This window comes from Somniosus microcephalus, chromosome 27 (genome assembly GCF_052327205.1).
Source record: "Somniosus microcephalus isolate GS21.2 chromosome 27, FLI_Smic_1.0, whole genome shotgun sequence".
In the NCBI taxonomy this organism is placed as follows: domain Eukaryota; kingdom Metazoa; phylum Chordata; class Chondrichthyes; order Squaliformes; family Somniosidae; genus Somniosus; species Somniosus microcephalus.
The window spans coordinates 26095625-26120099 of NC_141013.1; the positions used below are offsets into that span (position 1 = coordinate 26095625).

Genomic DNA, 24475 nt, shown 5'->3' on the forward strand with positions numbered 1-24475 from the left:
ATTTCAGTCGGCTTTTGCTTGGCCGATCGTCGCTGGTGCTGAAGAGCAATCAGTAAATGTCCTGCAAGATACATTCGCTCTTCACATTGCCGATGTCTAGGACATCATTTAACCCTTTGATACCCCCTCCCCTTAACAGTCTACCTCACTCTCTCTCCTGCGGGAGGTTTACTACAACTGGAAGATTGGTTTATCTTGTCTGGTAAACCCATTTTAAGGTCCCTTTTTTTTAACCTCGATAGTGTTTGCAATAGAAAATGCTCATTCTGTGAGTTGATGAGATGGAAGTACTCTGTAGTCTGTCTTAAATATAAGCACGTTGAATGTACACTTGCTCATGGATGGTCCCATGGCTCAGATGGTGGGAGTCTTGGCTAGTTACTTTACGTTCAGTAGTGAGCTCTGCTGAGTAACACGCGGGGGGAAAGAGGCTTTCTAGTTACTTTGAAGCCACAGTATAGTCCTGATCAAGTCATTTTTAACACTTAATGGAATTATCCAATAATTTTAAACGAAGCGACGTAAGTAAATTTTAGTACTGAAATAAATTTTAATTGTCAGATAATTCGAACTTTAAATTTAAGAGTAGACTAATTTTCAGTAGCCTATATTTCACTTTTTTACTTTTAATTTGGTAACTGCTATCAAAATATTGACTGCACTCGGCCGCTCGAGTCCCTGATGCACTTCGAAGCAAAAAACTACCAGTTTACCAACTGCTCCTTGTGTGTAGCTAGGTGAAGGGTCAGGCGAGGTGCGATGGGAATCCAGAAAGCTGTGCCGAGGCAGTGAGGTAGACAAAACAAACTTCTGACTGGGTCCTAGGGTTGCCGTTGCCAACCCTCCCGGAGTGTCCTGGATCTCCAGGAATTGCAGATTCAATATCGGGTCATTAAACAAAAGTGTTTTCTTCGAACACTTTCATTTTTGGCGATTAACGGTCATGATTAATCCAACTGGGTAACCGTCTGCTCCCTTTCCAGTTGGCACGGGGAAGGCAGTATTCCCGGAGGATGGACCAATGGTGGGAGGTCATGTGATTAAACTTCCAGGGGAATACACCCTATAGAGTTGGCAACCCTGCTGGGTCCCCAGTCTTGCCTCTCCTTTCTTTAAATTATTTTAGTTCATTCTCCCAGTTGTGGACGTCACTGGCAAAGCCAGCATTTATTGCCCATCCCCAGTTGTCCAGAGTGTGCGTGGGTGTGTGTATATATACGTGTACATCTGGTTGATCCTGTCTTGCAGCAAAAGGGGGGAAAGGAAAATTCTGTACACAACTAGCCATCTTGCATTCCACAAATGTTTTTCCTGTAGTTTTATTAATCACTGCTCTGGAATTCAACAATGAGACATAATGTTGGCCCAGAGCAAGATGTGCTTTAAATCTAAGCACTGCATAGAAGATGAATATATTCAGTAATAAGTCAAGTTTTTTTTTTGCCCTCCAACAAACCTTTTTTCCCTGCCCTATAATTTAATGTAAATTGGATACTCCAGCCCCATCTATCCAACCTGGTTAGCATTTAACAGATGTACATTGTTTGCAGCAAGTGGTTAATTGAATGGGATGAGTGCTTGATTGAATTGTAGATAGAAAATAAAGCTCTCAAATAGCACAAACTTAGAACTTTAGCTTAAAATCTATAGGACGGGTTTTAACTTGTTCAGATGTAGAAAACGGCCTGGCGGAGGACATTTTGCCCAAGAAGGAGACACAAACCCATATTCTTGTATAGTGCCTTCCACGTGCTCAGAACGTCCCAAAGTACTTCGCACCCAATTAATTACTTTTTGACAAATGGTTATTGTTCTGTAGGCAAACACATTGGCCAACTTGTGCAGAGCCGAGTCCCACAAATGGCCATGTCATGAATGACCAGTACATTTGTTCTAGGGGTGCCGGTTGTCCAGGACACCGGGGAGCACACCCTTCTCTTTGAATGGTGCCATGGGATCTTTTGCACCCACCCGAGCAGGTAGACTTGGCTTCTGCTTAATGTCTCAACCGAAAGACGGCGCCTCTAACAATACAGCACTCCCTCAGTGCTGCACTGAAATGCTAGCTTGGGTTATGTGCTCAAGTTCTGGAGTGGGACTTGAACCCACCTTGAGAATGCTACCACGGAGCCAAGCAAACACTTTGACAGCTTTGCTGATCTAGGTTAGTTTCCTGGCAATGGGGGCGCTTCTGTCCAGTATTCCCTCTTAATTTTTTTCTTCACGCACAGTCACTTTTAAATTTGCTGTATGGCCGCGCATGCGCAGTATCCCATCCAGCGGCGGCAACTGGTGAGCGGTCCGCGCGGGACCTCGCGATTGATGGGCGGCCACGCACCTTGGGAGGAACGTTACTTCTGTCCTTTTCTGGAGAAGCATTGAAGGTGGTGTATTTTGGATTTTGATTTCCTGCTGGTATAGTGAGTGGGAAGAGGAGGATACTCATTTCTAGTGAGATAAGTAATGAGGAGAAAGGGAGGTGCATGCTTTTTCTCTGGTGGTATGCGAAGACTGGTTATTCCAGATACGTGTGTAAAATGACAAATCGAAACTACTCCTAAACTAGTTTCACTTTATTCCAAAAGACGTAACCTACTTTAATGAAAGTATAATTTGAGATCTCTACCTCAACACCGAGGCTAAACACTTGCTGTAATTTTGATCCAAAAGGGAAGTTATGCTGTGATTCTTGCTGTGGGTTGCCTGTCTTGACTTGAGTCATCCAGATCTCTGCTGCCCGTATCCTAACTCGTGCCAAATCTCGTTCACCCGTGACCTACATTGGCTCCCGGTCTGGCAACGCCGCGTTTTGTTTTAATTTCTCACGCTTGCTTGTTTTCAAATCCCTCCATAGCCTAACCCATCCCAATCTCTAACCTCCTGCAACTCTCTTTTGAGATCTCTGCGCTCCTCCAATTCTGACCTCTTGATTATTCCCAATTTTTCATCTCCACCATTGGCAGCCATGCCTTCAGCTGCCAAGGCCCTAAACCTTCCCTGCTCTCTCTGTCCCTATCTCTCTTCCTTTAAGACTCTCCTTAAGACCTACCTCTTTGACCAAGCTTTTGGTCACCTCTCCTAAAATCATCTCGTGGCTCGATGCCAAATTTTGTTTGATCGCTCCTTGCGAGGCTTTACTACATTAAAAGGAGTTGTATAAATGAAAGATGTTGTTTCACTGAACAAGATTTCACTATAGTTTAATTAATGATCGACACAGGGGGCAGGTCTTTCAAGCTGCCTTTCCTTGGATGGGTGAGGGATTTTGCTTTTCACTATTTAATGAGTACTGAACATTGAGGAGCTGAGTGTGCTGCTGTGGAGCTCCCTCTGGTGGAGTCCTTGTGATTGGCTCCGTTTAGTGTCTGGTTATTTCCATCATACATTTCTGTTGCCAACAGTTGTTCTGTTGGTAAGATGATTTCATATTTCATAAGTCAGTTAAGGAATGTAATAGTTGCGATGCTGTCAAAACAGCAATATTCTCTGTCTCTGAGTTTTTAAGGTGGTTTTGGATAGTGCAGTTTCTTGGTTTTATTAAAATTTCTCTGAACAAATGTCTGGTTTGGCAGAAGCGAGTGTGCTGCACTGACGATGGAGGCTATATTGACTAGGTTCATAACTGTTAGAAGGTATGTTCTTGATTTTTTTTATGTACCTTCACTACACTGACTGCCGCGGGTTCAAGAAGGCGGCTCACCACCACCTCCTCGATGGCAATTAGGGATGGGCAATAAATGCCGGCCTTGTCAGCGACGCCCACATCCCGTGAATGAATTAAAAAAAATCCAAAATGAATCATAGCCACAAATTGATCATGGAAAATATGACAGTCTGTGGGTTTTTTCTCTCGTTTTTGCATCCTCCTGAGTCATGTAGGTGCGACTGTGTAAACCTGCTCCCAGACTCTCTGCTACTCTGCAGCAGATTCCCAGCGGTTGTATGAAAATATCCGTGGTGAGCTCCCCTCACCCCTACCCCCTTCCTGTGATTGGTCCACACAACAATGTGACCGAGATTGGGAACTCGACAGAGGTGGGGGGGGGGATTGGTCTGAAGGAGTATTCCAGTCTCCTACACCCACCACATCACAACTGAAGTATAATTATTTTATCTTTATAACTGAAGGAGAAAATATGTTAACTAAATATAATTGTCAGTTATTAAGCTTTACCATGTGTTTGGGTATTGTATTGTATAAATGCAGACCTTTTTTTAATTCTAATTTAAGTTGGAGAAAATATCTCAAATGATCACGTATAGTTTTGAGGGTGGATGAAGTATAGACGAAATGTTTCCCAAAAAAAAATCTGTTCTATTTTGCACCGGACTCGAGGTGACTAGTGGTGCAGGAGTCAACTACTCGAGCTGGGCTTCCTGGTGAACTTTGACATGTTGCGGATTTGTTCTACTCTCACTTTGAGTGATTATTTGAATATAATAAACCACACTAACACGTTTGTAGAGATGTAATTGCCCGCACTGTTTCTGTATGATTCGCTATACTCTGTGCTCTTCCTTGCAATAAAGCCCTTGATGGAGGAGTATGAGAAACTCCTATCTGTGAAATGACTCCAGGCTTCAAATGACACTCAAAGCAAATTGTCCAGGCTGGCAGTTGACCAAGTAAAATGACTTGTTTACCACCACAGCAGAGAATCAGGCTGCCGGATATCCTCTGCTCCGCTCCATGTGCCCTTAAAGGAGAAAGAACGCAAGAACATGGAGCCTGTTCCGCCATTCAGTAAGATCATGGCTGATCTTCTACCTCATCTCCACTTTCCTGCACTATCCCTTGATTCCCTCAATATTCAAAAATCTATCGATCTCTGTCTTGAATATATTCAACGACTGAGCCTCCACAGCCCTCGGGTACAGAATTCCAAAAATTCACCGCCCTCTGAGTGAAGCAATTTCTCCTCATCTCAGTCCTAAATGGCTGACCCCTTATTCTAGGCCATCAGGTCCAGGGGATTGATTGGCTTTCAGTCCCATTAATTTCTCCAGTACTATTTTTTGACTCATACTAATTTCTTTCAGTTCCTTATTCTCGCTAGAGCCTTGGTTCTCCACTATTTCCGGAAGTTTTTTGCGTCGTCTTCCGTGAAGACAGACAAAGTATTTAATTTCTCTGCCATTTCCTTATTCCCCATTATAATTTTGCCTGTAAGGGACCCACACTTACTTTCGCTAATCTTTTCCTTTTTATACATAGAAACTTTTACAGTCTGATTTTATGTCTCTCGCTAGCTTACTCTCCTATTTTCCTTATCAATTTCTTGGTCCTCCTTTGTTGAATTCTAAAATCCTCCCAATCCTCAGGCTTAGTACCTTGTTACATTTCAGATCCTCAAGCTTGCTGCTCTTTTTGGCAACATTATAAGCCTCTTTGATCTAATACTATCTTTAACTTGTTCGCCATAGTTGGACCACTTTTCCTGTGGGTTTTTTGTGCCTTAAAGGAATGTATATTTGTTGTAAGTTATGTATTAATTCTTTATTTACCGTCATACCTTTTAATGCAATTTCCCAATCTACCTCTGCCAACTCTCCCCTCATACCTACGTAGTTTGCTTTGTTTAGATTTAAGACCCTAGTTTTGGATTTAACTAAATCACTTTCAAACTCATTATGGTCACTCTTCCCCCAAAGGCCCCTTTACTACAAGGTTATTAATTAACCCTTTCTCATTCTACAATACTAGATCTAAAATAGCCTGTTCCTAGTTGGTTCCTCAACATACTGATCTAGAAAACTATCTTGCATACATTCCATGAATTTGTCCTCCACACTATTACTGCAAATTTGGTTTGCCCAGTCTATATGTAGTTTAAAGTCTCCCATGATCACTGTATTACCCTTGTTACATGCGCCTCTAATTTCCTGATTTTATACTCTGCCCTACATTGCAACTACTGTTTGGGGGCCTATAAACAACTCCCACCAATGTTTTCTGCCCCTTGCTGTTTCTTGGTTCCACCTAAACTGATTCTACTTCTTGATTTTCGGAGCTAAGATCCTTTCTCTCTACAGACTTTATCCCATCCTTTATTATCAGGGCGACCCCTACTCCTCCATTTTGCCTATCTCTTCTAAAAGTTAAGTATCCTGGAATATTTCGTTCCCAACCATATCTCCATTATGGCTGTTAGATCACATCTGTTCATTTCTATCTGTGCTATTAATTAATCTATTTTGTTGCGAATGCTTCGCGCATTCAGATATAGTGCCTTTAGCTTTGATTTATTTCTATTTTTCCCTGTTGTCACCTTTGTCACTGATGCCTTATTACTTTTGTTACTCTCTGTCCCTTCCTGACCCACTACTTATTTTTACCCAAAACTCTACTCTGCTCTAGAGCCTTGACATTTCTTTCTGCTTTTAAATTTGCTCTTTCCTGAAGCCTCCCGCCCCCCTTCATTAGTTTAACTAGGGCAGTAGACAGGGCTTTAATCAGTTTGCTAGGACACTGGTCCCAGCCTGATTTAAGTGGAGCCCATCCCAACGGAACAGCTCCCTCTTTCCCCAGTACTGGTGCCAGTGCCCATGAACTGAAACCCCTTCCTCCCACACCACTCTTTGAGCCACACATTTAAACCGCTGATCTGTTTGTCCCTATGCCAATTTGCACATGGCTCAGGTAATAATCCAGAGATTATTACCTTTTTTGAGGTTCTGCTTTTTAATTTGGATTAAGCAAGAATGGTTTAAGCTACAATTTTGGGTTGAACTTTTTTTTATTATTGCTGCAGTTTGCAGGAGGGGTTAAAGCAGAAGTTTGTTCCCACTGAAATTTGTTTGACTGATGCAGATATATTGGCCGTTGTCAAAGAAGCCACAGTCCGTATAGACAACAGGTTCAGCAGAGCGTGAAGCACGGTAGGAGTACAGATAAGTGAGATGTTTTGCTTCAATGCTTCCTGTTGAACAAATGCTGAGCTATAGTGACTCTCTTTCAGGATTTCTTCAGATTTGGAATTGTAAATGCAAATAATAAGGTACAGGAAACTTTCTTTTATCCGGCACGGACGGGACCGACGTGGTGCCGGTTAATCAAAAATTCCGGATAACCGAACGCTATAGTAAAAGATACGGAGCTGAGAGCTCCGTATAAAGCAACAAACCCTGTTGCTTAGCAACAGGTTCAAAACAATGGCCACAAGTTGCAAGCATCTCTGTAGCTTAGCGACAGCTGCAGCCACACCCTTGCACAGCAACACATGGAGCAAGGCAAGTAATAAAAGTTACCTGAACCTACTACTGAATTTTGCCAGTTAACCGACATTTCCGGTTATTTAGGGGCCGGTAAATCGAAAGTTTCCTGTACAAATGAACATTTCCATTTTTTTTGTAATGTGTATAGCAACTCTGGTTGTTGTCAATTATAGGGAAAATTGTTAAATGAATGTTGGTCTTCTGATCTGCAAATCCAGAGTACAGGAAACTTGTATCTGGCACCGACGGGACCGGCGTGGTGCCGGTTTATCAAAGTCCGGATTACAGAGTTATAGTTAAGATACGCGAGCTCCGTACACAGCAACAAATCCAGGCTTCCCTGTTGCTTAGCAACAGCTGCAAGAACCTCGGCCACAGACCAAGCGTCTCTGTTGCTTAGCAACAAGTGCAGAAACCCCCGATTACACAGCCAAGAATCAAGAAACCGCCACTAATATGAAGAAAATCTTAACTGAACCTACTCCTGAATTTTGCCGTTAACCGAGATTTCCAGTTGTTTGGTTGCCGGTAAATCGAGAGTTTCCTGTAATCCTGCATTTTGAAGATTGAATAAGGCTTGAAATTGACTGAAATTAATGCCTCAACTCATCTAATGTGTTGATTGGTGCCCATACTAACCCTAACCCCCCCCCCCCCCCCCCCCCACAATCCCCATTGGCTGGTCTAGCTAATTCAAACTCCTATCAATAATACAACCGGAGATGCTTTAAACCAGAGGTTTCCACCCTTCTGGTGTCTTGTCTGTCTGTCTTGTTTTCTCCTGTTTTATTTCTGTTTACATCTGTCTCTCCCTTTCTTTTCTCCGCTCTCCTTGCTATTTTTTTTTTCTCGCTCGCTCTCCTGTTTGGATTAATATTCAAAACCTTTGCTGAACTAGAGAGTCTGGTCATGATGGGCCCCCCAACCTTTTTTGGGTTGGGGACGGTTACCTCGGGGCCTTTTGTTTCCATCGCCCCCTCCTTCCCGTCGGAAATTCTGGCAGTGGGCGGCCATATTGAGCTGCCATCCAATATATTTTCCTCCACTCGAGGCTTGTAACTATTGGGTGCAAAGCACACCTTAAGAGGAGGCTTTAAGTAATGTTTTTTTTTTCATTTCCAAAAACAAATGCTCAGTTAATTTTTTTAAATATTTTGCAGTCACGCCCATGTCAGCGCAGTTGTTCCTCGAACGGGTGCCTCAGTTATGCTGAAGATAGAATCATAAGACATTTACAGCACAGAAGGTGGCCATTCGGCCCATCTTGTCCGTGCCGGCCGACAATGAGCAATCCACCCGAATCCCACTTTCCAGCACTTGGTCTGTAGCCTTGTAGGTTACGGCACTTCAAATGCGTATCCAAGTACTTTTTAAATGTGATGAGGATCTCTGCCTCTACCACCCTTTCAGGCAGTGAGTTCCAGACCGCCACCACCACCCTGGTTCAGATCACCCACTTGTAATATACCATGGCCTGGGATTCGGAATGGGGTCGGGGCACATTCATGGGTTAAGTGGAAATGCTACCCCAAAAGCCCTCCCCTGGAGTTTCAACCTCAAGTCTCTCGGAATAAACTGTAATTACATCGCTTAAACCCCCCAACCCCTCCCCAATTTTATACTTTAGATCTTGGAAGAGGAGGGTTTTTTTTTTAAGAAAGATGAGCTTCTGAAAAATGGGAAAGACCATATCTCCCAGTTCAGTTCCTCCATCTTGAGAAACCGACTCGAGCACATGCATCCTTGTAGTAAAATCCAGATCTGAGGGATCATTTGCAAAGGAAGTTTGAGAAGTTGGCCAAATGTTTGTTGAAATGAGTAATCCTGAGTGGAAGGAGACAGCTGGTGCGATTTGCAACCATGAACTCAACAGGATATGCATTTTATTTACCTTCTAGTGAGGTTTTTTAAAACTGACCCACTTGGCTTTTTTTTTTGTCTACAGTTCAGTAAAAATGTTCAAATATGTAACTTTAGCAAACTTATTCCAACACTCTAACTACTCCCTTTGTCTCTCACCCCACTCTCCAATCTTGATGTCAACCAAGAGCCTCCAATAAAGATGCAGTGGTCAAGTTGCTGTCCTTGTCCTGCTCCTTGTCCAGCTGTTTATTTCTATATGCCCTGCCTTTGGAGTTGTGGATGTTGGGCAAATAATTTTGCAGTGGTTGAGTGTCTGTTGCAATCTTAATCAAGCTAACTTCTGGGTTTTTGTAATGGATTCTGGGAATCTTGTTCTGCAATTCTGTCCCCTTGTATGTTTTAAGGCCTCTGGTTTATGTTGCTTGAATAAGTAAAATTCAATTTTTGCTCCATGGGATTCTGGTATTTTCCCCCAGTGGACTGGTATCTCCTTTCTTCGATCCATCCATTTTTCTGTAAACAGTCAATGGCCTTGCCAATAGGATATTGGCCCCTGTTGATACGTCTCCAAGGGTTGCTCGCAGAACTCTGCAGCTGATTTATTAGGAGTGAAGTTTGTCTCCATTAGCTGCAGCGTGATTTGTCTGAATTTGATTCCCAGATGGCTCAATCACGAGCTTCTCATCTATGAAACTTGTAATAGTGTAGTATATATTTGATGAATGCTTCAATTAATGGCATGCTATTGCCTTAGCAGCTGCAGTCTTGTGGCAGTGTGAAATCAGTCGTCAAAGAATTTGACTCTCAAAAGCTCACTTCGTTAGTAAAACCACATTCTTAAACTACAGTAAACACTTTGAAAGGCTTGTGTTAAATTGGAAATAACAACAGAAAATGCTGGAAAAACTCAGCAGGCCAGGCAACATCCGTGGAGAGAAATTAGAGTCAACGTTTCGGGTGGACCCTTTTTCAAAACTGGAAATGAAATAGATTGCAAGGCAGGGCTGCGATAGAACAGAAGAAGTAAAGAGACATAGAGGTATTCAAAACCAGACGAGATGGTAATAGGACTAGTGGAGACAAAAGACGGCTCAGATTAGGTGTGAAGTGTACTGGCAGGATGAGAGACAGCTGCCATGTGGGGGAGAGAAAAAAAAAAAGGGGGCGGGGGGGGAAAACCCAAAACAAGGGGTGGGAAAAAATATATAAGTAAAAATGTAATAGGGGCCGAGGTTATGATCTGAAATTGTTGCACTCGATATTGAGTCCGGAAGGCTGCAAGTGCCTAATCGGAAGATGAGGTGCTGTTCCTCGAGTTTACGTTGAGCTTCTGTGGAACAATGCAAGAGGCCAAGGACGGTGAGGTCCGAGTGGGAATGGAGCGGTGAATTAAAATGATGGGCGGCCAGAAGCTCGGGGTCACCCTTACGGACTGAACGGAGGTGTTCCGCAAAGCGGTCACCCAATCTGCGTTTGGTCTCCCCAATGTAGAGGAGACCACACCGTGAGCAGTGAATACAGTATACTAGATTGCAAGAAGTACAAGTAAATCGCTGTTTCACCTGGAAGGGGTGTTTGGGGCCCTGCCTTGCGATCTATTTCATTTCCAGTTTTGAAAAAGGGTTCACCCGAAACGTCGACTCTAATTTCTCTCCACGGATGTTGCCTGGCCTGCTGAGTTTTTCCAGCATTTTCTGTTGTTATTTTGGATGTCCAGCATCTGCAGTATTTTGCTATCGTACTTGTGTTAAATTGGGATGGTTGACATTTTTTGTTTGATCGCAGATCTCTTCCCGCAACTTTTGGGATTCATAGTCAATTTGCGAGGGGTAGGATTGGAAAAGTAGTTGAGGCTAGAGGTATGAGGTAATGTGTCCGTAGATAAAAATATGCCGCGGCCTTGAAAGACTTGCATTTTATACAATTAAACTGATGACTTCCTTTTTGTGCATCCATCTGTTTCTCCAGGAGAAAGACAAACCAAATTCAAGCAACAAAGGGACTGACAGTAAAGGAAATGTTATGGCAACTTTAGAGCATATGTTCCCCCCCCCCCCCCCCCCCCCGTGCACAGAGATGAGAATACACCAATAAAAGTGAAGGGGGGGGGGGTGGATGGGAGGGAAGTAAGCAATTTTTTCCCCCCTCCACTCCCGATGTTGATGCCAGCTGGGATTGAGTTCCACTAGCATCAGGAGCCCTTTGTACTTTATCTAAGTGGTCAGTTTTCATGCGAGAACCTAGACCATGGTGTTTGGTAATGATGGGCACCACCTGGTCGTCGTCTTACTGGACCTTCCTTTAGGTGCGCATTTCAGCTGGGGTCACTGGCATGTCTGGCTGATTTATCCTTTGCCGAGGTGGTACCATCAGTGGGCAGAGTGTGGCGTTCAGCAAACTCTTCACAAACCAAGGATTAAATCTTGGGTACATTTATTGTTCTACCTGGCTTGGCGCCCTAAAGTCCACTTATTCACGGAGCCCTCAAACATGAACAGGCAGCTACAGCCTTAATATTTATCTGTACTTTTTAATAGGCAACCTCATCTTCTGTGTATCTCGTTATGTCAGACTATCTGAAATAATGGTTTAATTTTTATATTTTCTTTTTCTCCCTTCTGTACTGTTTAAATATTTGGACAGTTTTTTGTTTTAAGATGAATGTTGATGAGATCCGAGATGTTGCCAGCGTGTGGGAGCTAAATTAGTAAATGCCATCGAAATTAAGTCTCTGATCAGCTCTTGGTTAATGACTCCATCTACTGATGTTAATTTAGCTTCCTCGCACTCGCAGGCTCATTAACTTCTCTCAGCAAAATTTTCCCCCCAGTTATCATCAGCATTTATCAAAGACATTTCCTGCCCCCCCCCCCCCCCCCACAAAGTGTTTAAAGAAAAACTTGAGGTGCTCAGACATGCCTGCCTTATTGAATGCTTTACTTATGAATCCAAAAACTGTCACCCTGTGTGATGGGACGATTGCAGCCATCACACTGTCTGAACACCACAATGATGAGCTGAAATTGTGCGGTTGAGGTTAAGTTACATTCTCCTCTTGTGCTCTATTACACTTCCCTGTCTGCGTGGCATGTCCTCATGCCTATCCCTGCTCTCCTATTGGCTCTTCTGCCATTTGCTTTCTGTTTCTGCTCTTGTGTTTTTTGACAGCAAAACAAATCTCTGCAATGCATCAGGCCAAATGAGGGTTGGCGATGCCACAATAAAAGCTATACTGATGGGCAAGCAGTACAGGAAACTTTGGTTTATCCGGAGGTTGTATGTCCGGAATACTCAATCTAACGGCAAAAATCAGGAGCCGCTTTCTATAAGTTTTTTTAGTTCTTGTGTTTTTTTTTTCCCCAGTCAGCCACTGCAAGGTCTGTAGCTATAGCAACAGCTTCAGCTAGAGACGCTTGCAGCTGTGTGTGTTGTCAGATACGGAGATGAAAACCTCCGTAAGCTTCAACATTAACTTTGTATGACCGGCAGTTTTGATAAATCGGCAACACGTCGGTGCCGGATATCAGTTTCCTGTAGTTACTCAGCTGGAAATGCTGAGGCAGGCTGGATCTAAAGGGGAGAGGTTGGTGATATTAGCACAGATGTTTATGAGCTAATGGACATGGTGTTTTGGATTTGTTATTTGAACAGTGGTGGTTGTACAAGCTCAAACCTGCCAAATTCCTAGCCTACCTTTACTGGCCTTGGTCCAGAGCCCTGTAATGAAAAGTCATGTGATTGCTATTGGTCAGTGAGTGCTGAAAGTGATACCATGGTCAAAGGGTTACTATTGGTCAATAAGTTGGCTCAACAAGTGCCAGTTTAAAAAAAAAAAAAAAAACCCAAAAAAAAACACCTTGTATAAAGGGGAACTAGGTGTGCAGTGAGTTGGTGCATTGGCCTTTCCTTCCCAGGGGCTAAGTTTTCTTAATTCTAGCTTGCCTGACATGCTGAAGACCTTTTTCTTCAAGCCAGCTCATAATGGGCTTGGCACCACAGCACAAAACTGCCCCTAACTTGGCTCTAATGGGTAATCTCTCATGAGCCACAAGGATGGCTTGGGTAGAAACAGAATGGGGGTTGGGGTGTTCATCAGAGGCTGATGAGCGAAGTACATTGTTGGGAAAGAGTGGAGGGAACTTTACCCTGCACCTAATCTGTTGTACCCAACTGTGGTGGGGGTGGGGGGGGGGGGGTGAGATTGATGCTACAGAGTAACTGAAATAGAAAATGTTCTGTTTTCAAAAATACATTTTTAACTTGGTGCAACCTTGATCTTGCTAAAATTTAGCTCCGTTGAGCTGAGGCCAGAAGGTACCAGGTTGGATCTCCAGTCTGTGCTGAGTTAGCTGATCTCAATCATGCAGGAGTAGGGGGCCTATAATTAGCCCCAGGGAGGGAAAAATTGACCAGGATTCTCACACCTGTTATCAGTTCAGTGGGCCCGACAGGAATTGCATGAACGTGGGCTTTGGGTGAAAACTAGATCTGCCTTGGCTGGGAATTCCCACAGATGAATCACAACTGAGGTACCAATGGGATCGTAACCCAGCAAACAAACCACTCTTTCAGGAAGGGGGAAAGTTGATTTTTTTTTAAAAATTGAATATTGCATAGCATCAAAAAATACAATTTTTTTGAAAAAAGACATCGGATGTTAAGTGGAGGTTCAAAAGTACTTGAAGCATTGGAAACCCTGTAGGTTTCAACACTTGATTCTGGAACCTGGGCTCCAATGCGCTCAACCTAGAGATGGCAGTCTGTCCTTTTTGAAGGGAAGGGGGGTGGGGGGTTAAGCACCATTCCCAAAAATGAGGGGAGGAATGAATTCCGTAGATTTAAATACATGACCGAAGTATGCTGGCCTTCATAGCGAGAGGATTAGAGCACAGGAGCAAGGCTGTCTTGCTGCAGTTGTACAGGGCCTTGGTGAGACCACACCTTGAGTGTTGTGTGCAGTTTTGGTCACCTTATCTGAGGAAGGATGTCCTTGCCATGGAGGGAGTGTAGCGAAGATTCACCAGACTGATACCTGGGATGGCAGGAATGACATATGAAGAGAGATTGGGTCGATTAGGCTTATATTCGCTAGAGTTTAGAAGAATGAGAGGGGATCTAATTGAAACTTATAAAATTCTAACAGGACTAGACAGACTAGATGCAGGAAGGATGTTCCCGATGGCGGGGGAGTCCAGAACCAGGGGTCACAGTCTAAGGATAAGGGGTAAGCCATTTAGGACTGGGATGAGGAGGAATTTCTTCACCCAGAGAGTGGTGAACCTGTGGAATTCTCTACCACAGAAGGCAGTTGAGGCCAATTCATTAAATATATTCAAGAAGGAGTAGGGTTGCAAAATTCTGGGAATTTTTAAGAGGAAACTTTCCAAGGGAATTTTCGGGGAATTTAGAGTTTTTTTGCACACTGATGGTTTTTGTCTCTGACCCTTATATTATCTTTGTCGTCAAAATAGACATACTGTTCCATACAAATAAAAACAGGCTTTCAAAACTTTATTTAGGTTATAATTTTGAACTTTATTGAACCCCCACAAAAAAGACCCATCTAAAATAAAATAAAAAGAGCGTCAGCTTATTTAGCCTGTAATTTGTCCTTTATTTTGTCCCTTTGAGTCTTCTACTCATGAGACTTCTGAGTCTTCTATTCATCATTGCTCCTCCTGATTCTCTGACTCTGGCTCTGACGTGTCCATTTTCTCCTCTGTCAGTGTCTAGCTGTGTGGTGGACACTTCTGTATCTGGCTCAATAAGTTGTAGGTTCGCCCGGATAGCCACCAGTTTCTCCACTCTCTTGTTAGTCAGCCTGTTGCGCACCTTTGTATGCGTATTCCCAAAAAGTGACCAGTTTCGTTCAGAGGCCGCTGATGAAGGTGGGATTTGGAGTATCACCGATGCAATAGGTGACAGGGCCTCAGATGCACAAAGTCCCTTCCACCAGGTATGTGCACTGATATGCTTGCATGATTCCCATATCCCATCCCCATTCCAAAGACCTTGCTTGGTAGAGAACTTTGCCAGACTTCCCAGAACTTTGCCCACATCCAGATTGAGATGGTGTGAGAGGGTAGAAATCACACTAAGCGCTGTTGATCTGTTCTCCAGAAAGTATTGGTCTCCCAACATGCTTTGGGTCCAGCATGTATGCTGCAGCATGAATCGGCTTGACACAAAATTCTTGATGCGTCTGTATGAATTGAACAATTGCTTTCTCCTCTGCTTTGAGCAGCAGGGATGTGGGTAGGGCAATGCTGATTTGTTCTTTTACAGTAAAAAGCCTGAGAACATCTGACCAGACAGCGTCATCTCCTTCAATCTGAGCAATTGCAGATGCTACTGGTGAGAGTAGTTTAAGGCTGCTAACCACTCTCTCCCAAAACACATCATCCAGCAGTATTTTCTTGATGGTGGTTTCCATATCCCCAGACTGGGATATTGCCATTTCTTGCAGTGACTCCTTACCCTCCAGAAGGCTGTTGTACATTATGACAACACCACCCCATCTAGTGTTGTTGGGCAGCTTCAGTGTGGTGTTCTTGTTCTTTGTCATTTGCTTGGAGTTGTAGGTTGCTGCAACGACCTGTTTTCCCCTGACATACTTAACAACTTGCTTGGCTCTCTTGTACAGTGCTTCCATGGTTCTCAAACCCATGATGTCCTTGAGGAGCAGGTTAAGCCCATGAGCTGCGCACCCAATAGACGTAATGAGGGTAGGCCTCCTCCACTTGAGCCCAAGCAGCCTTCATATTCGCAGCATTGTCAGTAACTACTGCAAAGACCTTTTGTGATCCAAGATCATTGATGACCGCTTTCAGCTCATCAGCAATGTATGTGTCTGTTGTCCTTTGTGTCTTTGAGCTTTCCTTGGACTCTGTTATACTCAGCCTCCAGCAAATAAGTAGACAAAGCATGTCTGGTGGGAGGACAGTATGCAGGGCGAATAACATTGAAAAATCTCTTCCAGTACACATTGGCTGTGAGCATGAGGGGTGAGCCTGTTGCATATACAGCTCGAGCAAGGCACTCATCTGCATTCTTCTGGCTATGGTTATCCATTGTATCAAAGAACCTTCCAAGTGGGCCAGGAGTTGCTGATGATAAGGAGCCTGATGCTGAATGAGAACCATCATCTTCTTGAATGGAAGCAGAGGAACTCTGGGCTGACTGCTGTGAGCTTTGAGTGAAGTTGTTGCATTTGGATAAATGCTGCTGCATCTTTGTGGCATTCTTTACATATGGCTTTCTACAGTGTTTGCACATGTACACAGTCTTTCCATCTTTAATGCCTGGGGTAAAATGCTTCCACACATCCGACGGTAAACGTGGCATTGTTCTATGCAGAGAAATAAAGGGCATTCATCTCTGTCGAACTGCGGTCGATCAGCACGATTGCAACAGGGTGAGTACATTTTTGCTGATGCTCCATGTGATGGAAGCATGACCTGTACACACACGATGCTACATCACCAATAGTGTATTATTTTGTATATTTTAAATTGAAGGACAACAGAGTTCAACAAGTAACTGGTTTATTTGGTATAAAGTCTGATTTACTTACTGCATCATCACATCAGCAGAAAACAAAGTGACTTCCCTCAGGACCCCTAACCTGGATCTTAAAAAAAAAAAAAAAAAACTATAGCAGTCTTACAGATGCCTGCAGGCCAATCACAATTCGATATGCAAATATTACAAAGAGGGAGCTAATCGCTCATCCAACCATCCAACCAATCAGGACACACTTGTTCACAGTCACACACAAAACTTGTAATTATTAAAACAAGCCAAGTAAGAAGATAAACATATATTGATTAAGAAATTCCTTAATAATTAAGATTCCATCTCTTAGTAATTTTAAGAGAGGCCCTGTGGGGGGAAAAAAAAAAGAAAGAAATACAAAAAAAACAATATTATGCTAGCATGTGCTTTTTTGGGCAAAATTCCCAAGCTAAACTTCCCATGGAAAATTTCCGGAAATTTACCGGAAACTTTCCACCCCTTTGCAACCCTAAGAAGGAGTTAGATATATTTCTTAAGGCTAAAGGGATATGGGGAGAAAGCAGGGACAAGATACTGAATTTGGATGATCAGCCATGATCGCATTGAATGGCGGAGCAGGCTCGAGGGGCTGAATGGCCTACTCCTGCTCCTATCTTCTTCTATAAGTCCTTATTTTAACATTGTGAAGAAGTTTGTTTTATGACTTCGCTTCAGGTCCCTCTTGTACGTAATTTGAATAAGAAAGTCATTCATTAACGTGGGTAAATTGGGCTTGCTGCAGGTAAGTATCAAGTACACTGGGGCGAGAGTATGGAAGTGAGGTTTGAAATACTGGCGCCTTGCTACCTTAAGTACCTTTTTTTAAAATCCTTTTTTTTCTTTGTCAGCTGTGGCTCAGTGGGTAGCCCACTCGCCTGAGTCAGAAGGTTGTGGGTTCAAGTCCCACTCCAGGGACTTTGAGCGCAGAAAGCTAGGCTGACACTCCAGTGCAGTGCTGAGGGAGTGCTGCACTCCGAGGTGCCGTCTTTCGGATGAGACGTTAAACCGTCTGCGCGCTCAGGTGGACGTAAAAAAATCCCATGGCACTATTTCGAAGACGAGTAGGGGAGTTATTCCTGGTGTCCTGTCTACTATTTATCCCTCAATCAACATAACAAAAACAAATTATCTGGGCATTTTCACATTGCTGTTTGTGGGAGCTTGCTGTGCGCAAATTGGCTGTCGCATTTCCCACATTACAACAGTGCTACACTTCAAAAGTACTTAGTTGGCTGTGAAGCACTTTGAGACGTCCGGTGGTCGTGAAAAGCGCTATATAAGTGCAAGTCTTTTTGAAAAAGGATAAAAGTGATGTTGCCTCCTTCACCTTGGAATGTGTTTTGTTTCTGTGAACAGTGTGTCTGATCATTCTGACTATTTTGAGTTGAGAGCAATTGCGTGTGATTCACCTGGTAGCTGAAGTGCTGTCTCTGGTATTTTCTGCGGTGGATTTAAGTGCTATAATTAAAGCAATTGACTTGCATTGTGGTTTAATAGTTGTCTGTCTTGATTTTAAGCAGCAGCTAATTATTATTGTCTGATCATTTTGAGAGCTGTTTTTGCTGACTTGTAACTGTTTAATTCTCTGTAGTTAGTTTCTTGTTGAATTGTTCCCATTATCTCATGCTTTTTATTGCAGCTGATCACTCTCTAGCCACTTTTTTCCAAAATCTGTAGCCATAAGTGCCTCCAGGGTCGTGTCTGAGCTACAATTTGCTCCAACATGTTTCATTGACAGTGGAGTGGGTGGAGCAGCTGCCAAAACCCACTTTCAGACGCCATTAGTCTTTATCTCCTCAAAAAGCCACCAACAGCTGATCTGGTTCAGCAAGAACATATTGAACTTGAAGGAGTTAGAGCCAAGTGCCACTTGTTTTAGACACTGAGATTTTCCAATGAATTACTGCTGGATTGCTCAGTAAGATAACCTTCTGAGAACTGTAATTGGGTTTAGTACAAGGCCAATATGGCTTTCTGTACCTTGTCTGCCTCCATCACACAGACTCGGCCAACCTTCTATCTACTCCCTCTCTCCTGGGGTCACTGCTTCCATCCTGCCCCTGTGTTGAGCACCTTTTTGGCATCCAGCTCCCCTGGGCTTGATGTTCATCCTCTTCAGTTTGCAAACCAGAAGCCCGTAACCCACTTCGCCAACAACACCCATCTCCAGCAGGAACTCACTGGAGGACGTAGTTTGTTAAATTGCCTGCACTGTTTTTTCTTGGTGAACCTTAATTCGTCAAGAAAAAAGAATAAATTCATACACGACGAATGCAAAGACTTCACTTTCATCACTGCATGTAGTCTCGGCTGTTCACACTTTCCATGCAGTGGCTACTCGTGGGTTAAGAACATAAGAAATAGGAGCAGGAATAGGCCACTTGGCCCCTCGAGCCTGCGCCGCCATTCAATAAGATCATGGCTGATCTTGGGCTCAAAGCCACTTCTCAGCCTGCTCCCCATAGCCCTTCACTCCCTTATCTTGCAAAAATTTGTCTATCTCCACTTTAAATGTATTTAATGACCCAGCCTCCACGGCACTCTGGGGCAGAGCATTCCACAGATTTACGACCCTCAGAAGAAATTCCTTCTCATCAGTTCTAAAAGGGCGACCCTTTATTCTGAGATTGTGCCCCCGAGTTCTAGATTTCACCCCCATAAAATGGTACAAATTGGCAATAAGTCATGGCCAGTTGCAGCAGTGGGAGCTCCTGAGGTTCGGAGGAGGGGGTTGTGCTTCCTTCTTGGCCGTCTTTGATGGCTTTGGGCCCACAGCACAAAACTGCCCATAATTAGGACTAGTGATGTGGCCTAACACCCACCACAGATACTACACATTTCTACACTTGTCTTTTGAAGTGCATTTGATTCATGAGCACCACAAGTTTGCTTCTTAAAGTCCCAGAGATGGTGAAAAGGCCACTTTCTGCTAGATGAATCACTTGCACTACCCATAAAATGGTACAAATTGACAATAAGTCATGGCCAGTGTTGCAGCAGTGGGAGCTCCTCTGAGGCTCGGAGGAGGGGGTAAGAATTTTAATTTGCATTCGATCCATCCTGTACTTCAGCTGGGAGTGATTTTGATGCTGAGGCTGGGTGTGTAGACTGGAAATATCCTGGTCTCCAGCGCTAGGGCCTCTCTCTGTGACCGACCAGATGTGGCAGAACACATTTTGGTGAATTGTTGTGTTGTGCTATCTTCACCCGATGGAATGTTGGAAACACTCCTGCCAGTTCACTTTAAGATGCTATTGAATGGGGCCCATATGAGCAATCACTTCACAATGAAGCCTAATGTCTGTAGGTGTGCCGCATGGAAACAAATATTGACCTTTTCAAATGGTATTTGGCTTTAAAACCGGTGTTGCGCGTGCCCTCCATTCTGGCAAAAAGGCCAAGTTAAATCAGCCGGTACTTGTACAGAAATGCGCTATATAGAATCTCTGACCTCCTCTTCGGCTATGGCCAACTTGCATTATTCTCATATTCACTGCTCTGCTGTTGTATCCTAAGTTACTGATTTTTAATAAAGTTGTAATCTTTTTATAGGTTTATAAGGCCAGTGGCCCAGATGGTAATGCAGGAAGGGGACAGAGGATACACCTTCAGCTGTGGGACACAGCTGGCCAGGAGAGGTGGGTGTTATCATTAAAAGTTTTTTTTATTCATGCAGTGAGAGATAAGATCTGTGGATACTATATTTGATTCTTTTATTTTCAGTATATAGAATCATAGAATGGTTACAGCACATAGAGGCCATTCGGCCCGTCAAGCCCGTGCCGGTTCTCTGCAAGAGCACTTAATCTAGTCCCACTCCCTCGCCCTTTCCCTGTAGCCCTGCAATTTTTTTTCCTTCTAATACTTATCCAATTCCCTTTTGACATCCATGATTGAATTTGCCACAACCATCCTCCGGCAGTGCATTCCAGATCCTAAAAACTTGCTGCGTAAAAAAAGTTTTTCCTCATGTCACCTTTGGATCTTCTGCCAATCTCTTTAAATCTGTGTCCTCTGGTTCTCGCCCCTTCCGCCAATGGGAACAGTTTCTCTCTATCTACTCTGTCCAGACCCCTCATGATTATGAGCACCTCTATCGAATCTCCTCTCAATCTTCTCTGCTCTAGGGAGAACAACCCCAGCTTCTCCAGTCTATCCACATAACTGAAGTCCCTCATCCCTGGAACCATTCTCGTAAAAAAACATTTGCACCCTCTCTAAGGCCTTCATATCCTTCCTAAAGTGCGGTGCCCAGAATTGGACACAATACTCCAGTTGAGGCCAAACCAGTGTTTTATAAAGGTTCCTAACTTCCTTGCTTTTGTACTCTCTGCCTCTATTAATGAATAATATTGAAATACCTCGTGCTCCCTTATTCAATAAGGTTGGTCAGAAATGTGGTTCCATCCTACAACTCAAACTGTAAAGTCATCTCCTCTATCAGGTGTGCTGTTTTATCCTGATACATTGAGCCCTTTACCTGGGCCTCACTCCTGTGACCCCTCAGAAGGGATTTAAAAACAAAAAGAACTTGCATTTATGTAGTGCCTTTCACGATCTCCAAACGTCCCAAAGCATTTTACAGCCAATGAAGTACTTTTGAAGTGTAGTTACTGTTACAACGTTGGAAATGAGGCAGCCAAATTGTGCACAGCAAGGTCCCAAAAACGCCAGAAGAATGTTTTTTTTAGTGATGTTGGTTGAGGGATAAATATTGGCCAACAAGTTTCAAAACCCATTCTGGGTTGTTTACCAGATTTTTATTCACATTATTTTGGTAATGTACATGGTAAGTGCAGTTTTCTGTAGTGCCACATTAAGACCTATTCCCTTTTTTTTGTTCCCTTCCTTCAAACTGCAAAAGAATTGCACCACTGCAAAAGTGAAGGAATCTGGTCGAGCAAGCCTCTGTATTGTGAGAGAGATCATCATAGTGACTTCCCACACTCGCATTTCCCCATAGTGCCGAGTGGTATCATTATTTGTTTCTGCACCTGACTGTAAGACGGGAGGTGCAGTTTCCTTCTCTCACCAGTGAGACCGTAAGGGAAGACAAATGCATCATCGTCTGTGTGTGCACGTCCGTCTCCAACTCCAGTGAGAATGAGGAAGTCTACTACTAAATAGTGACCCCAAAAATCCCCACAGCCAAGGGGCTGCAGAAGATATTTAAATGTTTACTGCACTGAAAGATGCAGTGTTAACTTTTAGTTTCAGTTCCATACAAGTTGGGAGTCCTGTTCACCTTGTGTTCTGAAGTTAGGAAGGCTGAGCTGTGCGTCCAGACCTGCAGGGAGCTCGCTGGCTCCCCAGCACCAGTATGGGTGTTTTTTGTGTATGAGGAGAGTTGTGTGTCTCTGCTGTTTTTAAATTATCAGAATGTGAATGATAGTAGAGCAGTCACTAGTGATGAAGCCTTTCACCAGCTGCCAAGGCTTATCCATATCAGCAAGATAACTACTTCTGACTGATTTCTGATCTTCCCAGAGATATGATTTCAAATTTCTCCAATGACAGCTGGAGATGACCACTGCCTCAAACAGCAGCATTCGTGGTAATGGTAAAGACTGTGATATTTGTGTGATTGTTTGTGCCTGGGCACTTGCGTTTCTGATGTGAGGCAATGGCTCCGATGTGGGGCTGATGTGACTGAAAGTCTCACCCTTTGAATTCACCTGATGCCAGTTGTGGGGTAGAGCCTGTATTAGTGTGACAAGAGGTGCTGCCATTCTTTTTTAAAAGGAGATTCATATTTTCCAGCCCTGTTCAGCACCATGGAATGTTAGAACATTTTAGTTAAGAAATATTTTTAAAATTCCATAGCGCTGTCTGAGGTAAAATGGCCGCTGAGACAGTGTCGCTGAATCAAAGCTCCTCAACAAGAAGATTGCACAATGTGAAGCTTTGGCCGGGTTCCTAAAAAGGCATTCCTCCCTCTATTTTTGGGCAGGAATTGATTCCTGAATTTATAATGTAAAGTTATATTCCCTCTCCCTTTCTCTCTGCCCGTGTATTTCTACAGTCTTGGCATACAAATGATCAGAAAGGCTTCAGTTGGGGCCAGAAATGGATAATTGGTCCCTATACTTGGCGTTGTAGCCACTGTCCCTAAAACGACTGATTTCGAAGTGTTCCTCACGCACGGGAGGAGAAGCAGTTGACATTGAGCAGGAGACCAAAAGAAAACTTGGGGGAAGGGAGCAGGAGAGAAGTTGAGTGGGGTGGGGGGCGGGGAGGGGTAGAGGCTGAAGGCCCAATCAAAGACAAGGGCCGAGAAGGTTTTTTAAGCAGAATGGAGCAAACTGGGGAGGGAGTTTGAGCACCGTTACCAAGTTGCTTACCATTGAGGTAGTCTCTAATTCTTCACATTGCCAAAGCTGCCTGAAGGCAGGAGATCCTAACCTATAACGATAAAAGTTCTTTGATTTTTGTAATTGTATTTTTTCTAACTTTTATTTCACACAGACATAACCTCTTATGTTATCGACTCATGCCTGTTGCATCAGGTTTTTGCTATTTTGAAGCCCTCTGATGTATTGCAATTGATTTTTCTCCTCCTTTAGGTTCCGTAGCCTAACGACCGCTTTCTTCAGAGATGCTATGGGTTTTCTTTTGATATTTGACTTGACAAATGAGCAAAGCTTCCTCAATGTCAGAAACTGGATAAGTAAGTTCAGCTGGGAGAGTGTCTCCTTTTTTTTAAAAAGCTTGCTTCTGTGTACTTGAGTCCAAAATATGTGTGGTGTTTTTCTTTTACTTTGACATGACTGATATACAGGCAGATTGTAAGAGTGCATTGATGCTCGAGTTTCTCTGCAGGGTAGGAGAAGTCGAGTCTCTCTGGCTCATACTTGCATGTCCTTAAAGCTAGGTCAACAATGGCAGTGATAAAGGTCTATTCGCCAGCTTACCCACTGAAGGGTACGTGGGAATGGGGAATTAAAAACAGGGGAGTATGTCTGTGTGAAGTGGATGGGAGGGGCGAGAGGAATGTCCTTGCATTCGTACAGATACAGAAGTTTTTAGTCATAATTTCATATTGGTCAATCAGCCATTATACTTTTAGCAAGTCATTTACATTTCTAAGAATTGGTTGGATTTTGTTTTCTGTTTTTGATCAGAAACCCTCAACGGTTTATTGGTCCTTCTATGTATGTGTGCAGTTATTTGCAGCCTGTGTTGCATCTACCTTCTAGGTTGTAGCACTGATAAACCTGCCAGTGTTGATGTGAATTCCCTGGCCTGTGCTGTGCGTAATATTCTGAATCATTAGCTGACCTGTACACCTCCTGAATTAACTCTCATTCACAATTGCTTCCTGCCTGTCATCCATACTTGCTGCACAGCATTGCAGCAGCCCTCCCAGAGCTTGTTCTGGCTTCCTTTTTAATACCTCTTCCACTTGTTTAACTGTTTTATTTCTTCTGCTCCTTCTACCTCCATGGCAATCTCATTTAACCATTTTACTCTTTTTAAAAAGTGCCTAGAATTTTTTAATCATTTTACACACTGGCAGGGTTTACATTTTGAAAAGGTCGGTCTTGTATCTGGTAAATGCAAAATGACTTCAGTCATTTATAACATTTTTAATTATCCTGCAGACCTTGCGAGCTCTTTGCGAGCTTACAGACTTGTTTGTAAATGACCAAATAGTAAAAACTTGTTCACTAGGAATTTAATTTTAAATGGGCGGGGGGAAAACGCTCATCATGCTCTAAGCATCATATCTCCTGTATTTTAATCATTTGTTTTAATATCTGGCTGAATTTCTTTCATTTCTCCCCTCCGAATATTTTTTCCCAGTAGTTTATTCAGCCAAGCATTCTGTACTGTGTAGGGGAGC

The 24475-nt window shown here is 43.3% G+C and overlaps 1 protein-coding gene across 10 annotated transcripts in view; it reads left to right on the forward strand.

The window, feature by feature from the left end:
• Positions 1–24475, forward strand: part of rab27a (RAB27A, member RAS oncogene family) — a 121175-nt gene that overhangs the window by 84990 nt on the left and 11710 nt on the right. For all 10 annotated transcript variants that reach the window (XM_085968785.1, XM_085968780.1, XM_085968778.1 and 7 more), the window contains 2 exons: positions 20185–20270; positions 23196–23299. In XM_085968785.1, coding sequence (XP_085824911.1) covers positions 20185–20270; positions 23196–23299 — 190 coding nt within the window. The remainder of the gene's footprint in view (positions 1–20184; positions 20271–23195; positions 23300–24475) is intronic.